Genomic DNA, 18,820 nt, shown 5'->3' with positions numbered 1-18,820 from the left:
TTTTTTTAACCTTTCCTCATAGGTCAAGGGTTCTAAACCTTTTATCATTTTTGTTGCTTTTCTCTGGAGTCTCTCCAATTTGTCCACATCTTTCCTAAAGTGTGATGTCCAGAATTCAACACAGTACTCCAGCTGAAGCCTCAGCAATGCTGACTAAAGCAGGACAGTTACCTCCCATGTCTTACATACGACAAGTCCTGTTAATACACGCCATAATGATATTGGCCTTTTTCGCAACTGCATTACGTTGTTGACTCGTATTCAATTTGTAATCCACTATATTCCCAGATCCAGCACTGCTACCACCTAGTCAGTTATTCCCCATTGCATATTCGTGCATTTGATTTTTCCTTCCTAAGTGTAGTACTTTGCACTTGTATTTATTGGCAGTTCTGATAGTTTTAATTTGCTACACCTCCAATATTATCTGAGATGATGCCCAGGAATCCAGTGGAAACATTTAAAAGTTAATATTTTTTAAATTGGATTTATTGAAGAAAAATGTAAATTTGTGTATTTTGAGCATCGTAACCATTTTGATCCTCTACAATTTTGAATGGCTCAAATGCCTTACTGCTCTTTTGTGAGTAAATGAGTGTACTAAGTGAACCAAGAGAATTTAATTCTTTAATGTTAAATATTTATATTCAAGTTTAAAAGAGGAAAAGGGATTATGTAATGTAGGCTTTACCATTAAAAACACTTTGATGGAAATGGAAAATCCATGCCTTACAATATTAATATCTGTCATTATGCATCACAGTAAGAGTATTCCCTTCATCGGTATTGCTGGAATGCTCGGACTACTGATTTATTAAGAGGCAATATTTAGATGCAAGATAGACAAGTAATGTTTGTTTTCCAAATTGTGTACGGCTTAAAACTAATTCTATTTTTAATTTAAAATAATAGTTTTAAGCACAGATATATTCATTTCAATTACAGTATTGCCCTAATGTAGACAATTGGTGTTGATTATTGCCACAATTTATAGAATATTGTTTTTCTTTTAATTAAAAGTGAAGTACTGTCCAACGTAGTAACATCCCATTTAGCACTTCATTTGCTAGTTTAGCACTAGATCAACAATTTCCCCTTGTACTTTTGTATTGTAGGAACTGTGCTTGATTCGTTTCCACCCTGCAACAGAAGAAGAGGAAGTTGCCTATATTTCTCTCTACTCCTATTTTAGCAGTCGTGGTCGCTTTGGTGTTGTAGCTAATAACAACAGACACGTCAAGGACCTCTACCTGATCCCACTGAGTGCTAAGGACCCAATTCCATCCAAACTCTTGCCCTTTGAGGGACCAGGTAAGCACATAATTTGTGGGAGGCTAAATGGTACCCAAAATTAAATCATAATTTCAAGCATTCTAACCAAGACAACCGATGTTACTGATTTTAGGTGTAATACATGCCCTCAAGTAAGTACCAATGGAAAAGTAGTTCATTATGTAAAAATAGTTGTAAAAATGAAACCTGTAATTTGGGAGTAGCAATAAGTAAACTCTTTGCCCCAAAGATAAAATAACCTGTAATCAATACAGTCCTTTCTGCAGTAGGCTTGGCTTACCCATTATTATGAGCATGAATGTATCCATAAAACTTGGTATACAGAACAATCATTATATAAAAACACCACTGCCCACACATATCAGCACCAAGCCAGCAGGAAATTCCAACTTTGGAAAGCACAGGAATCAAGATATCTACTCAAATGAAAGGTAACGTTTGCAATAACTTCACAGCATCATCACCTCACTCTAACTATGACTTTTTTCCTGCGTGCTTGTGTTCTAATGGTCATTGGAAACTCTAGCTAAATCACTAAATGTCAAAGACTGGCTTGGTTTAAAAAAAAAAAAAGAAGCCATTTCCCCACTCCCTAGGAATGTAGTCTAGCTGCACAATGGGTAGTTACAAATGGGTGTAGGAAAATTACATTATCACAATCCTGATCCTTCTCACATTCTCATATACATTTTCTTTCATTTTATTTGCAGGGGGAGGGGGGGGAGGAGGGCGGGCAGAGGGAGTAAAGTTCAGCTTCAGTTTGCTCCTCTGCCTGTATGGTAGGCCTGATGACTGAGTGAAGAAGTAAGAATTAGGGGAGTGTGAATTCATCCTTCAGATAGCACTTTTTATACTGACTTGAATTTGATGTCTTCATGAAGGAGGAGCAAAAATTCAGTCACTAAACAAGAATTTGTTTTTGACACAAGATAGCAGCTTAAGAGGCTAAAAGAGTGTGAGTTGAGATCCAGGCAGCACTCAGTTGTTGTTCTGGTGTTTTTACAAAATGCTTTAAAGAATGAACATCAAGGACCAGATCCTGCAGTGTGCTGAGTTCCTTTCTTGAGAAGCTGAATGACCTCAACTTCCATATGCTCATAGGATTAGGACCCAACTAAACACTAAAATGTTCTCAACAAACCTCATTAAACACAAATAATGGAGTGTTTCATATTTGGGCCAGCTCTTTGTGCCAAGTGTAAAAAAAATATTTGGTGCCACTCCCTTCCTGTCTCTCCCACACCATCTTAGAGAAGCCTATTCTGAAGATTCTCAGCCTTAGCGGGGAAGAAATGCTAGCTCTGTAACCATCCACGAAGGGGACATACTCCTGGTCCCCATTCTTGGACTGCAACAAAAGGGGCAGGGTCTGTTCCTACCTATCAGGTACTTATATGGCCCCCATTATCATAGTATTTGAACACCTCACAACCTGTAATGTATTTATCCTCACTAGGCTTCTGTAAGGTAGTGGAAGCACTGTTATCCTTATTTACAGCTGGGGAACTGAGTAACAGAGGCACCAAGTTATGTGCCCAAGGTCACACAGAAGATCTTTGAATCAGGGAACTGAATCTGGGTCTCTGGAGTCCCAGGCTAGCAACCTAAGCATTGGACCATTCTTCTCAGTACAAAAAAAATTCCTACACTCAAAGTCCCTTCCACTGTGGACCATGATGAACAAGAGGAATAGGACTGGCCCATCAGTCAGCCAGAAGGAGCCCACAGTCCTTTGTAGTGTATTTAAATATATCTTAGGGGAGCATTTAAATAATCTACGCCTAGTACCTGCTTTGTTTGACTTTTGAGTTTTGTCTAGCTTTGTAAGTTTTCTTTTTCAATTAATTTTAATTAGTTTTCTCTGATCTTGAGAATCTGGTAAATGTGGATAAATCAATGCTTTTAAATCTTCTTAGTAGGAACTTGCTGATATCACATATGGGCCTTGTGTGGGCCTTCTGCACTGGAGTGAATTATACCCCAGACGAGTTCACAAATTGATTAGGCTCTAGTCGGATAAAGGTTACATTTCTAAATTCTAAAATTAAATCTTTCTCAAATACTAGAATTAAGGAATACCATGGATAAAATACATGGAAATTGCAACCAGCTATTGAGTTTTAAAATCAACGTTATTTTTATAGAACATCTGTCCCTTCACAAATATAAAGTATTAAGAGGGTTGGTTGGCTGTTTTTTTTTTTTTTGTTTGTTTTGGGGGGGGGGGGGGAAGTGGGGGTTGACCAAGATTTTCAAAAGTGACTAATGATTTGAGTACCTCAGTTTAGGTTTCTGAACTAGACATTCAAGGGGCCTAATTTTAACATCACTTTCTGAAAATCAGGACCCTTTAAGGTGTCTGCTGTTGGGCACCCAAAATCACTTACTTTTGAAAATCTGGGCCTTTTACTTTTGCTTGTCATTTGAAATTTATATGCTACATAAGTGTCTGCTGATTTTGCCATGCCAGCAAAGGTTGGAGTGTTATAAAAAAACAATACACTGTCTCTTGAGGAAGGGGTGTATTTTTTATGATTTCAAGTGTATGAATCTAACGTGATGCTGTTGGACTCCAGAGGGAATTGCATCTGCCACCAGGACTTCCAGTTGGTGGTGGTGAAGTAAAGGGTGAAATGAGGGAATCTTAGAATGACCCTTCTTCACCAAAAGAAATGTACTTCAAAATAGGCAAATATAGTAACTGTAAGCAAAAGAATTCCATAGCCAATTATCCTAATGGCAAAACGCTCACTGGCCAAAAGATTGTATCCAATTCTATACCTGGGAGTGTCCAAATGGCCAGTATCAACAACTTTCAAAGGATTGGCTTTGTTTTCATAGCATACAACATATTACTGGTTAAAAGATTTTTACTTGTGTGTACATATATCTATTTCTTGCCCTGTATTTGCTTCTCTCTTAAAGTATATACAGTGGCATGCAATTTCTTACTAATGGATGGTTATGCCTTAATTGGAAGTAATTCAACAATTTTGCAAATGCAAACTATACTATTTCAGCCATTTTCCCTCTTTTAAATAGTTCATGATAACTGCATTGGAAGAGTTTTGACTTTCCCTTTTCTGCTTTAATAGGCCAATATGCTTTGTGGCATCAGTTTATTAAAAAAGAAGGGTTAGGAAGGGAATTATATCAGTTTATGGCACTCACCAAGCTCTTATTCTACTAACCACCTAACTTCTGCAGGTCAGAAAGGATTTTCTAATTGTTTCTATGAAGTATCATTGCTCTTCTACTTTATGTGTAAAATTAAATCTTTTTGGGGGGTATCAGACTAATTTAATTGGCATTGCTAACAAGGTTAGTCCAACGTTTTTAGTTAATTATTTACAGGATGCTTTTAAACCTAGAATTACTGGAATCCAAACTATAGATCGGGGTGGCCAAACTTACTGACCGTCCGAGACGACAATCTTCAGAAGTTTGAGAGCAAGGATTCACCTGCCGAGGCTTGGGGCTTCAGCCCCGCGGGAGACACGTGATGGGATTCAGGGCTTCAGCCCCACTTCTGCTAAAGCCCCAAGCCCTGGCAAGTGCCTCCCGCGGGGCTGAAGCCCTGAGATCCACCCCTCCCCACTGGGTAGAAGCCCCTACCCCACCACCCTGCTGCAAGGTAGAGGTCCCGAGCTTCCACCCTCCCCCAAGTCTGATAGGTGGAGAATGGGTGGGGATGGGGTAGGGGCGGGGGCTCCGTGAGCAGCACTTTAATGGAAAAAGAGCCGCATGTGGCTTGCGAGCCACAGTTTCGCCACCCGTGCTATAGAGAATCTGAAAATATTATACACTTTAGATGAAAAGAGATGTTAAGTGCAGATTCCACTTTTAGGTCTGAAAGATGGGGAGGGCATATGGTTTAAATAAAAGATCCAATACAAGACCCTTCAACTTAGACTTCTGCCACCAGACGTTCCTAGCAAGTGTGAACTGATAGTTCAGTGTTTGTTTCATAACAGTGCTTAATTGCATTAATATTTTAAAACTAAATACAATATAGGAATATTGAATTTTTTCAGGTAAGCACTTTTTCTCTGTTCTTCTATGTATGTGTATATGTATCAATACCACCACATAAAACATTGTAATCCACATTTTCAAGTAATATCAGATGGAATTTACTGCTTTCTTTTTCTTCATAGTCAATAAAAGTATTTTATGGAAAGTGGTCATTGTCTCTTTAAATATAAATGTTTTCATAGATGTTGCGTAACAGTCTCACTGTACCTTCAATTACAGTTTAACAAGAAACCAGAACATATTATCAGAAATCTGCTAAGGAAAATACAAATATAAGTGAGCAAGCAATAAGTAGATGATGTAGTAAACATAAAACCTTTTTCTGCCAACATTTCAAAAATCCTAGCTAGAAGATATTAGAACTGTGCAGAAGAGTTCCATTATACAAGCAGAAATTATACATTTCTCTCCTGTTTGTGGCGGACTGACAAAATGAAACTGATGGCTTCTAAACTAGAATTGTACCTATTGCTTCATGAAAAACTTTCACATCCATTTTCTTGCATTTAATTGGGGTTTAAAAATTGAGGGAAAATGGGAAGATGTCCATTAGAGATACTCATCAAAATACTATAGTATCTGAAGTATTATCAGGTGGCAGTTCCAGGTTATTCCAGTAGGAGTTTACTGTGTTTCACTGTATCATCCCTAAATATAGTCTGAATGGCTCACACACACAAATTAGCACTTTTCATCTGTAGATCTCAAAGCAGTTTTCCAAGGAGGGTAAGTACAATCATCCCTATTTTACAGATGGGAAAAGCACAAAGAAGATACGACTTTTCTAAGGTCACACAGTGAGTTAGTGGCTGAGCTGGAATAGAGTCTAGGTCTCCTGACTCCCACTCCTGTGCCCTGTCTGCTGGACTATGCGGCCACATATCCTGCTTCCTTTCCATTACATTTGACTTCACCAGGTGCACAAATCTAAAGGAGGAAAACAAATCAATTTAAAATGATATGTTGGAACACTTTGTATTCAGTGGAAACACTTGCATTTTTTCTGTATGATTGTTCACTTTTTGGTGACTTATTCATGGATTTTTTTGGTTCTCTGTTTTGGGAAGAGGGACATCAGCTGGATCACTTAGTCCATCCTGCTGCAGTGTGGCAGGATTGATTTAATTAAACTTGAATCATCCCAAAAAGATTAGTGTCAAATTTGACCTTGAATCTGTAGTGAAGGTGATTACCCAATATTTTTTTATTTGTATTATTTTAGTGACAAAGGGCCCTACTCATGGACCAGGATCTCGATGTGCCAGATGCTTATTTTATTGGTCTTTTTGAATTTATAAACATATGTTTTGCTGCAACACAACCCCATTACTCTCCCCTCCCCCTTTTTTTTTTGTCCTCCTTAATTGATGGGGGGGGAATTGCTCCTTGGCTTTGACATATCACCCCTTTTACATACTTACGCTACTGTGTCTCCCTTCATTTTACTGTGGACTGAATGTAGTTACTGTCTTCAAAAGTCTCACTTTAGTTGTTCTGTGTACTGTATCCAATTTGTGGTTTTTCTTAAAATCCAGTGTCTAAAGCTGACATGGTGCTCCTGCTGAGTTCTGAGTGGAACTGAAATGACTTTTTTTTTTCTCTCTACGTACTAACTCCCACAATACCATCCTATGTAGCAATTGCATTTATTTTATTTTTGCGACTATATTGTATTGACCTCATTATAATACCCCCCCCCCAAACTCTTCTCTGTGCCCCTACTACTTGACCTCAGTTTTCTCTCACCCTATATGTAATTTTGTTCTTGCCCCACTAAACTTGCTTCATTTTGGTTTCCTTCTTAATATAGTATTTTTAACTCTCTTGTCTTTTGTATTGTCTGTAAATATTAATGTATTCACACATCCATCTGCCATGTCGATAATGAAAACAGCAAATAGTAATGGAACAAGAATGGACATCAGTGGAACTCCACTCAGTACCTTCTCCAAACCTGACAGTGAAACTCCTGCTATCAGAGGATTAATAATTGCTGATTTTACAGTTTTTATCCACTTCTACATCTCTGATTCAAAGTTCTATAGTTTTCCTGTGAGAATGTGACATGAAATCCTGTCAAATACCTTATTAATTTAAAGTAGATGCATTTTAATGAAAAAGCAATCTATTCTGTCCCCGTAGAAAACATTGCATAAATGTTGGCATATCAATTTGATTAATTACAATGGTAAATATTTTTTCTGAAAATGTGGAAGAATACAGATTCTTCCCACACTACTTATAGTGCACTAAAATACCTGAATATCAGACTTCTGGAAAGATAAATCTTTACAACAATAGGTGTATCCTTTATGTAGAAGTAGACTCTTTAATCTCAGCAGATATATTAAAGACTGTGGAAGAAGATGGCACAAATATTCATCATAGAAAAAGAAGACTATTCCATTCAGCAAGTATATTTTAACCTACTTCATCAGTGCATACTTTAAAACTGAGAACAAAACTCCAGTGGCAGTTTTGAATTATCTAACGTGCTACAAGTGAGAGTTTAATTTGAGCTTGCAATAATGAAAGCAAGAGTAACATATCTTGGTCTATACAAATAAAAAAAAATGTATTGTAAAAGATGTACGTAAGGAGTAGAAAGGCAAGCATATGGGGAAATGAGCATTGCGGTATCCTGTATTTCTATGGCCACAGTTTAACAAAATCAGCAGCTAGACTTCAAACATGTAGTGGGATAAAAGCCTTTTATTTATATATATAAAAACTAATTCATCATTAAAATATACCTACTAAATTCATTTTGTTACATTAGTTTACAGCACTTTTAAAATGCCTTACCACCTGAAAACCAGTTGTTAGGGGTTAGTTGGAGAATGGGGTCGACATTTTCAAACCTTGGTTCCTCAAATTAGACACTTAAAGCGATATTTGGACATCTGCTTAGAAGTTGTCAGATCTTTAGAAGTGCTGGTCACTCACAAATCTCTTTGAATTCAAGTTGCTGCACGTGCTTAGCACCTTTCAAAATCAGACCACTTCTGGATATAAGAGTAACTTTTTGGTCTGGGGTTATGAAAATTTATGTCAATGAGATGGTAGCATAGTTTTGATTACAGACTTTTAAAAAATTCCTATTTTGCTGAAATTTGGAATATATGATAATTGAAAGGCAAGGGTTATGTACAGTTTGATATGAACTATTAAGTTACAATATCAAAATAGATAATCATGGATTAGGACGATTATCAAGCTCTAGACAGATCTGATTTCTTGAGTAAATACTTAAAATACATTTTATAAAGTTTTTGAATGCTATTAGTTTTTTGACTAGTGCTGGTTCAAATATTTTGTTACAATTTTTCACCCTTTTTTTAAGTTAATGAGTAGTTTGCAAACAGATCTTAATTTCTGCTTCACCGAGTAGTTTCCATCCTATGAGGGTTTTTTTTTTTTTTTAAACAAATGAGTAAATTATTGTGTTTTTAATTTGAGCTGTGACTGGTCACTTAAGTCACAAGGATTGTGTCTACTCCTGCTTAGATAACTGAAACTTTAAAGACAAAAGAAGAGCAAACTCCTAATAAGGATTTTTGAACAAATAGAAGTTGGTGAAACTTTCAGGATTTGTCAACATTTACATGACTACATAATGGTCATCCGAAAACTTGCAAATAAGAAATTGACCCCTCAATTCATAGTGAACCAAACTTAACATTTATATCCACAAACATTCACAAATCAGGGGTATTTTCCTATTTCACTACCTCTACTTTTGAACAAGGCAGTTATAAGGGATAGTAAGATGGATAGAATCCTTGACTAAGCAAATCCCTGAATTTATCTAATAAATTTTATAATTTTAAATGGGGCTAAAATAGTCTCTTGCTCAATTCCTGATACCCAGACTCATCAGAACTGCTGCAGCTGACTAAGCAGTTGAGTGCAAGATAGGTTGTTTTTGGACAGACCAAAGATTTCTAAGGTCTTTTCCCAAGAGAATGCTGTACATTTAGTTTCTAACCTACCTGATCCCCATCTCGCCTCAATACCCATGTGATCTTTTTTCCACTAGACAATTCAGATTCTCTGCAAGTCCCAGCGACTTCCAGTACAGCTTGCCTCTCTTTTCCTATGACTGATTTAAGTTTATTTTAAGTTTATCTCATTTAAAATAAAATTATGGCAGAGGGGGAAGAAAACTGGCAGTATTTGTGAAACCCTAAATTTAGGTCTGAGTAATATCCCTATGACATGGAATTCACATAAATGGAGCGCAGTATTTATTACAAAAATCAAAATAAAGGAATGTTCACAATAATATAATGGGTCAAACACCATCCCCAGTTAAAAAAATAAAAAATCTAAACTGTGGGACTTTAACTTTCCACATTGTACAAGCAATTGGATTTGATGTAGCTTATGCAGACTGGTATTGTGTTAGGAGCCAAAACAAGAGGTGTTACATACCATACAAGCAGCAATACTTGAGAAGACTGCGTGAGTTCATGAATCAAGGCATGTAGGTTTATGTCTGAATGTATTCTATAAAACATTTAAATTCTAGTAGACGAGAACACTCTTTGTTTTTCAATATACTTAAACCTATGCTGAGGACCACTTCCAGTAGCTAACCAATTCTTTTAAGCAATCACTGTAGAATAGCCTCAAAATTTTCATTACAATTTTTTTTTATAAAGACCACTTTTAGTGGGCAACCAATTTTTGCAGGTTGCTTAGGTATTCACTTAAAACAGATTCACTGTACATTTACCAGTTGCCCTCAGAAGTATTCAGACTTTTTAGATTAGTGCCGTTTCCCCCACAATTGACAACAGACTCGTGATATGATTTTAAATTCTCTTGCTTTAATGTTTAAATCTTAGCAGTGATGTCCTTTGAGGAATGCCTGCCTCCATACAGTTACGATAAACACGAGAGCTTCAATTGCTGAAGGATTAATGTTTGACAAAATGGTTTGTTAGTCTGAAGCCTAGGAATATATCACAGGGTAATTTTGAAAATACTGAAAGCAAAATATAAAATTTTCCATGAATGGGTGTGATGTGGACAACAGTATCAGTTAACTGAAATATGCAACATCCATGTCAGTAGAAGACTTAGAGGAGAATCTCGTCAGCCGAAGAAAGAGGCAAGAGTTTGAAGAAAACTGTTCCCCTGCTACATTTGAAGAACAAAATTAGAAATGTAAAACTGTAGTGCCATCATAAGAAGCTGTTTTAAATATACTAGATGACATTAGTCCTCACAATGTGCTATTATACACACAACTGTTCTGAAAAGACTGTTGGGGGGGAGGGGCTTAAAATATAATCGCAGAGCTTTCTAAATTTTACGTCATGTTACTTATGGAAATACTTTTCAGTTTGTTACAGTACACAAACAAAAATCTGAATGCTTGTATAGATTACATCTGTAACCAGAGGCATGTTAATGGGTTTGTTCATTGCCCTCCACCCTATGTTCACTTGATTAACCTCCCGAAGTATCATTGGAAGTTGCGTGGGAGGGGAGAATAGAATTAAATAAGAGTGAAGCAGTCCCTATGAACACCCTTCAAAATGTTTTTCTCTATATCCTAAAATCTTCCTGTCAATTTAGCATGTGCTTTCCTAATGACCTGATCCTGAAGCCTTTACTTAGGTGAGTAATCCTATTAATGTTATGAGACTACTCACCTATGTAAGAGCTGGAGCACCATGCCCTAAACAGTTAACATTCAATTATGGAAGGGTTGAACATTACATTGTCCTCTGTTCTGCCAGACCCATACTCCTGTTTGTCCATTTATCTCACAAGCATCTTAAAGCTTTCTTCCATGTTACCCCATCTTGGAATGCCCTCTCCAAACTGATCCATATAGCCACTTACCCTCTCTTCAAGATCTATTTTTACTATGAAGCCTACAGGAAATTGCCCACAGGTAATGCTACGAAGATGCCCATTGGAGATTACTAATACTTACGTATATTAAAATTACTTGGAATCAAATTGTGCAATGGCTAATTTATGTTCACACACTATTTTCTGATACTCCTGTCCTGCCTCTCCTGTCCCCTTTTTAGTGTGTGCTGCATTCAATTGTGTCTTCTCTTAAATTAGATTGTAAACCCTTTGGGACAGTGACTTTGTCTTGCTATGTGTTTGTACAACACCAGCATAATGGGATTCCAATCCCAATAGGTACTGTCATAATACAGCTAAAACAATAACAATCCAGGCACTAATGACTGAAACACATATGTATAAGGTATAGGCTCCAGATTATCCATACCTACCCTCTGTCTCATAAACTGTGAACTTATGTTCCTGTCTAATTGTGCTCTAATTATTTAAACATATCTGGAGTTGGCTCAGTGATCCAGATAATTGGTGTCTTAGTGTATAACGTGCAAAGGGCTGTTCCACAGTACAGATCATATTTCTGGTAGAATTTTCAAATCAGTTTTTAAAATCTTTTCTTTTTATACCTCCACAAATACCAAACATCATCTCTACTTTACCCTTAACTTGCCTGATAGGGCTTGGTATAATATGCTAGTAAGCCTCCAGCTTCCCTGCTTTTATTACACTTCTCTTTTTAAAAAATAGCTTCATCCGTAAAATGAGCTGAAATTATTATAAAAAATTTTCAACGAGGAAATGATTTTAGTACTGTTACTATTTACTTATTAAACACATCTCAACTAAGTTTTTGAAGCTAATCTAATACCAGTACTCTGTTAACAAAAATAAACAGCTTTAAGAGTACGATTATAATTTAGAGTAAAAAATGTGGACCTATCTTAATATTTATATAGTCCTTCTTTATCTTTGATAATTTACTATGCTAGTTATATAAGCCTTTTTGTTAAGCATTTTCCTTTGAAGCTAAACACAATGTTGACCTCTTTTAAAAAATGTTTTTAAAGACAAAATTACCATATTCTCAATGTACTATAGAAAATAGTTTGGAAATATTCAAGTGGCATGAGACTAATGTTTTAATAATAATTCTTTGCGTGTTTTGTTACTTAGATGTTCTGAATGCATATATTATTGAAGCAGGCTTTCCCCATTTATCTCTCCATTAGTTACAGTGTATTTACTGATAATTTATTTGATTTTTTTAGGTTTCAGAGTAGCAGCCGTGTTAGTCTGTATCCGCAAAAAGAAGAACAGGAGTACTTGTGGCACCTTAGAGACTAACAAATGTATTAGAGCATAAGCTTTCGTGGACTATGCACGAAAGCTTATGCTCTAATAAATTTGTTAGTCTCTAAGGTGCCACAAGTCCTCCTGTTCTTCTTTTTGATTTTTTTAACCATTGCGGTAGCATGTTAGTTTTGAGAAGTGAACAAGGTACAGTAGTATGAAAATAGAATATTTAATGAAGTATGTTTTCAACACAGAGGTCTGATTTTTTTATATTAATAAGGAAGTTGCTATTTTTAGTACCGCCACCTATTGCTAGTTTGTTCAGTTAAAAATATTTCACAAGAAAAGCATCAGAGAATAGATTTTTAACTGAAATATCCTATAGTGTACTTCCTTTAAAAAAAAAAAAAAAAAAAAAACTAGTGAAAAATCTGACATAACTACATACAGTGCAATTCAAACCGAAGTTGCACACTATCTGTACTGATCGTATGTATTTTCTCTCTTGTGTGCTTTCACTGCTGTTGTAGATCAATCGGTTACTGCTTTAAGGATAAATAACTGCCTTCTAACACAGTCTTTTTTTGTCTTCCAGGTCTTGAATCATCACGTCCAAATTTAATTCTTGGATTAGTGATTTGTCAAAAAGGTAAACGTCCTGCAACTGTTCTGGAATCGGACAAGATGGAAGAAAAGCGCAGCAGAATTCAAATACAGGAAGAAACTGAAGTACCAGTGTACCCTAAAGGCCCTATTGCTTCTCAGCAAGAAAAGAAACCTTCAAAGTACACTCTTTATTCTGGAGAAACAGCTGTAAGTACAACGCCTCCTGTATCTCCCCCACCACCACCACCTCTTCCCATTCAAGAACCATCTACAATAACACCATCAGTGTTAAAAATACTGTCATCGATTAAAACAGGAACCACAACAACCATGATACTGCCAGTTCCAACTTCAGCAACAGCAACAGGCACTGGCACAACAACTTCAACTTCTACAACTTCGTGTTCTTCAAAAACAGCCACACCTCTTGAGCATATCTTGCAGACTCTTTTTGGAAAAAAGAAAGCTTTTGAGTCTGTTACTAAGGACTCTGAAACTGTTCAGTCTTCAAACCAGGAAGCTCAAGTTACACTAGATGGAGTGTCAGCTGCTCCTTTATTAGATCCAATTGTACAGCAGTTTGGGCAGATGTCTAAAGATAAAATTATAGAAGAGGAGGAAGATGACAGACCATATGATCCTGAAGAAGAGTATGAGCCAGACAGAGCTTTTGAAATACAGACTGGTGAAAGTGAAAAACTGTATGATCTTGAAAAGCCTTGTGAAACATCTGAACAAGAGGATGAGGCCTATGATCCAGAAGATGAAACGATCTTAGAAGAAGCAAAAGTTACTGTTGATGATTTACCTAATAAAATGTATGCAGATGTGAAAAGCAACGCTGCGGAGACATCCGCCCCATATGTGCCTGATGTGTCTGCTCCCTCATCCTTGGTAGAACAGCAAAAAATGTTGGATGAATTAAACAAACAAATAGAAGAACAGAAAAGACAACTGGAAGAACAAGAAGAAGCCCTCAGACAACAAAGAGCAGCTGTTGGCGTTTCAATGGCTCACTTTTCAGTGTCTGATGCTTTAATGTCACCGCCACCAAAATCATCCATAACAAAGTCTGATTTATTCCAGCAGGAACAACAAATTACAGAAAAATCAGAATTACCATCATCCTCAAATCAGCAAGCACAAGTGCTAAACCAGGGCTCTGATCTGAGACAAAGTAGAGATCCTCGACAGGCTAGAAGGATGGCAACAGAGAATAATGATAGTGCTGATTCTCGGATAAAGCCACAAATAGTACACAATGAGACACCTACAAAAGAAGTTATTCCAGCCAATTATCCAGGTTCATTGCAGACTTCACTTGAAAAGGAAGATAAAACATTAATTTCTGCTACCCAGGCTGGGTATAGTGAGGATAAGTGGGTTCCAGGTGAAAAACTGGCTACACTCTCTGAACAAGATGCACCTAATGTCAAGTTTGAAAACACTGCTAAAGTTCATCTGGAAAGTGTGAATCAAACAGCTTCTGGAGAAACTTCCACATCCAAGCCTTTACGTAAAGTACTGCTTCCAACACCTCCCAGTACATCTTTTCAGCCCAATTTCCCTACACCAAATGATGGTCAGTCTTGGTCAAATGAGTCACAAGACGCTAATTCTCCATCAGTAGGAAGAGATTCTTTTTCAAATCCAATTTTTACACCTCAGGAAAAGATAGCTGGTCACTTTGAACCCGAAAGAAATCTCTCTTCAGTACAGTACGAAGATCAAAGAAACTCTCAGTCCCGTCAGTTTGCAGAACAAACTGAATCTCCAGCTGTTCAAAGTGAGGGAGAAAAAGGACCTCTCCCTCAACACTTTGAAGAAAACCGAGGAGGGCCTCCATTTTCTTTGTCTGGGCAAAAAGGAGGGCTTCCACCACTGATGTTTGGTGCATCTGTGGGACCTCATGGACCCAATTTTCTTGGGCAGAGAGGACCAGCACCACAGTTTTCAGAAGAGCATGGTTCTTCTCCAAATAATGATGGAGAAAGAGGACCTCCACCTGGCAGATTTGGAGGACAAAAAGGACCTATTCCTTCATTATTTTCTACACAACATGGACCATCTCCTCTTTTTGGTGACAATAGGGGCCCTTCACCTTCCTATCTTGGTGGTCCAAGAGGAATGTCGCCATCTCAGTTTGAAGATCGTAGGGAACCTCACATGGAACAAAGAGACTTCCCAGATTCCCAATATAATGAAATGAATAGGCCTCCTGGACAATTTGAAGGACCGGAACCACCCCAGTTTATGGGAAATAGGGGGCCTTCACCTTTTCATTTTGGAGGTCAAAGACGACCACCACCATCTCAGTTTAAAGGACAGAGAGGAGGCCCTCCACCACCTCAGTTTGGAGGGCCAAGATGTCCACCACCTTGTCATTTTGGAGGACCAAGAGGCCCTCATCCAAATCAATTTGAAGGGCAAAGAGGTCCAGCTCCAAGTCACATACCAGGCCCCAGGGGACTTTTGCCACCGCCTTTTGAAGAACGGAGAGGGAGTCCACCACCCAGATTTCCAAACCAGAGAGGGCCAGCCCCACCTCATTTTGGAGGACCAAGAGGAACTACACCTGCATTATTTCCAGAACAAAATGAACCTCCCCCTTCTAGATTTCATTTTCAAGGGCAACCTCCACAAGGTATGAAACCAACCCCTAGACCACTCCTGGAACTTCCAAGTCATCCACCGCAACACAGGAAGGAGATGTGGGATGAAGCAGGACCATCTGCCTCTCTTCCTAATCTTTCAGGACAAGGACCTGAGTCAGAAGCACAATGGCCGGTGTCCGATTTCCGAGAGGGCAAAAATATTGAATTTAGAGGTCAGACTTTTGAAGGGAGGCAGAGGGAGAGGTTTGAAGGAGGAAATAAAGAAAAGGTATTAGATCAGCCAGAAAGTCAGCAGTCAGAGAATCGACAAAGTAGAGGGTTTGAAGAAAGACGAAGGGATAGGGAACATGGCAGACCTTGGGAAAGAGATCATGGCAGAAACTGGAATAGAGACAGGGAAAGGGACTGGGAGAGACACAGAGACAAAGACTGGGATAAAAACAGAGAGAGAAACCAAAACAAAGATAGGGAGAAAGATTTGGAGCGGGCAAAAGAATGGGAAAGAAACAGAGACCGAGAGAGAGCCAGAACCAGAGAAAGAGATTCCCACAGAAGACGTGATAGGGACAGATCAAGAAGCAGGGACAGGGATCGTGACCGAGATAAAGACCGAGAGAGAAGCAGGGAGAAAGAAAGAGATCGAGAGAGGGATAGAGACCGGGACAGAGACAGAGGAAAAGATCGTAAAGACCGAAGTAAAAGTAGGGAAAGTGGTAAAGATTTTAAGCCCGAACCACAGCAGGAAACTCAAAAGCCAGCAGAAACAGAAGTTGCTTCATCTTCCACTAATCAGACATAGAAACAATTCATAATTAATTGTACCTGATAAATAATGATTTTTTCACACACAAAAAGAAGCAAGAACTCGAGGTCTCCTGTATATACTGTATATTCTCATCTTTACAAGAATGCCCTTGTAAAGCCAGCCTTACAAAATGTGTTGACAAATTAAAACAGTTTTTTAACAACTGTGAATGAGAGAATATTCAAACAGATACGAAGCAAGAACATACTGGACTTTAACTTGCAGCATTTTGTGCATAATGTTTTTCTTACAAAAATTCACAGCGTTAAGAGTTATGAGATTTTCTTTTTTTCTACTTACACCTTTATCTTAAAATTTCCATTTACAATTAATATAGAAATGGAAAAAGTCTACAAAGAGCATATTGCTTTTTAAGATTACAAAGTTATGTTTTCCAGTAACTTGAATTGTAATTTTATAAGAGAATCTAATCAAAACCTTAGGAGCCATAACTTTACATCTCATTTATGTAGTATTTCGGTGTAAAAAGTTGTTTCTACAGCACATGCTTTACAAGAGGAGTCTGATATTGTTGTCTTGTGATCTTACAATGGATGGGTTGTGTGTATTTAAGAAATGGCTGCAAAAGAACAGTGTTATTACTTATTTGTAACTGACAGAGTATTTGAATATGAAATGACAAGTTTAAAAGTGCACTATCTTCCTTTTTATATAAAGGTATTTTGAGTTATGGAATCCAGCTGTTGAGAGTTCAACCAAGAAACACAGGCTTCTACATAAATAACTTTTTTTTCATGAGGCTGCAAGGTTTTAAATATTGCATTTTTACAAAAATATAATTAGAGAAAATATAACACCTCTATATCCAGTGGAACTCTGAAGTTTTAAAAATATCATACATTGGCAAATCATTAAAATTTGTAAATGAATAAACTGGTAAACCAAAGGAATGGAAAATAAGCTGGTTAAATATACTACTAAAGCTATTATTTTGGTTATGCTGATTCTTTCAAAGCATTTTGTTTGCAGAATGTTTCTATTTAGAGGTTTAAGGATTTGCTCCACTTTTTCTGTAATTTATTGACAAGAAGTATTTTGCTCCCGAACTAAAATGTCAGTGCTTTTTGGCAATCCATAATAATGTTGATGGTGTATTTAAAAGTTGGCCACTGAAAATAAACATTTGCATAAAGCTTGAAATGGAAAAGGTGATATTAGTTTAATGCGATAGCTTGAGGGAAAGCGTTTCACTGTGCAATACAGCATACTGCTACTTTTCATGTATTCTTCAAGTACATAATTCTGAAGTGTGAAACAGAGAAAACCCTGCTAATTTATTTGAACTTGTACATTTGCAGTTGGGTAAATATTTTGATATTTTTATAAAATAGTTTTGCAAATGTAAAATTAGATTCCTACTAACATTTGCATCTTGAAGTCTACATTATAAGTAGCACTATTCCATATACATCACTACAGATTTTACACTTTATATTGGTGCATCTTTGAACTCCTATAATATCAAGGACTCGGCTGATTTAAATGACGGGCTGTATTTGAAACCGGTAGTCAAAATGATAAAATGCAGAAAGAGGTGGTATTAAATGCAAACATCTACTATGATGTAAGATTTTTTTCTTTTTCTTTTTACTGGGATGTTTCTAATTTAAAGACATACATACAAGTATGCAAAAATCAAGTGTTTGTTTAGGTTTACTTGATAGAAATTTCTGTAAATTGTATTTTATATTGCAAAATATATCACTGTACATTAAAATGTGGGACTTCACAGGTTTTTGTTACTGTAAGTAGAATAAACATCTACAGAGATTTGTTGTCTTTTTCTGAAATCCATGCACATATTTTAGTTATATCATTACTACTTTTTAACAAGACAAAGAGTATTACAATTTGAGAGGCTTCAGAGAAGAAGAATGGCATGAGAAACAGTTGCTGAGCAATGGTGGATGTTTTGCTAATCAGATTGCTCCGTTTCTTTACCATTCTGAACAAGGATGGTGCTTTCAAAACAAAACAATTTAACTGCTGGTAAAGCTAGGGCGCAGTACGTCTGTACTTACATAGAGCCAATAGCCAGGAAACAGCATCAGTGGCATTGACAAAATTGGTGGTGGTTCCATTTCATAAGCATGGCCTTGTTCACTCTGTGGTGAGCCAGACTTGAATTCTGCTGCAAGATACGCTGTCTAGATTTCAAAATCTGGGCCTGAAAGAATGACAACTTTTAGCCTGATTGAGATAAACTCTAAAAACAACACTGAGTTTTTATCATATAAGTGAAGGACTGGAAGGGACCTCAATAGGTCATCTAGTCCAATCCGCTGTACTGAGGTAGAAAAATATTATCTAGAATAGGCCATCC

The 18,820-nt window shown here is 37.1% G+C and overlaps 1 protein-coding gene across 9 annotated transcripts in view; it reads left to right on the top strand.

Moving 5' to 3' along the window:
* Positions 1–18,267, top strand: part of DIDO1 (death inducer-obliterator 1) — an 88,624-nt gene extending 70,357 nt beyond the window's left edge. For 8 of the 9 annotated variants that reach the window (XM_005302892.5, XM_042858440.2, XM_042858439.2 and 5 more), the window contains 2 exons: positions 1,116–1,311; positions 13,046–18,267. In XM_005302892.5, coding sequence (XP_005302949.1) covers positions 1,116–1,311; positions 13,046–16,470 — 3,621 coding nt within the window. In that variant the 3' untranslated portion in view covers positions 16,471–18,267. Of the gene's footprint in view, positions 1–1,115; positions 1,312–2,791; positions 3,001–13,045 lie in introns of those variants that run through there. The other variant, XM_042858442.2, reaches the window with a different exon arrangement.
* The last annotated feature ends 553 nt before the right edge of the window (positions 18,268–18,820 follow it).

This window comes from Chrysemys picta, chromosome 13 (assembly GCF_011386835.1).
Source record: "Chrysemys picta bellii isolate R12L10 chromosome 13, ASM1138683v2, whole genome shotgun sequence".
In the NCBI taxonomy this organism is placed as follows: Eukaryota; Metazoa; Chordata; order Testudines; family Emydidae; genus Chrysemys; species Chrysemys picta.
This window is presented reverse-complemented; position numbering and strand designations above follow the sequence as displayed.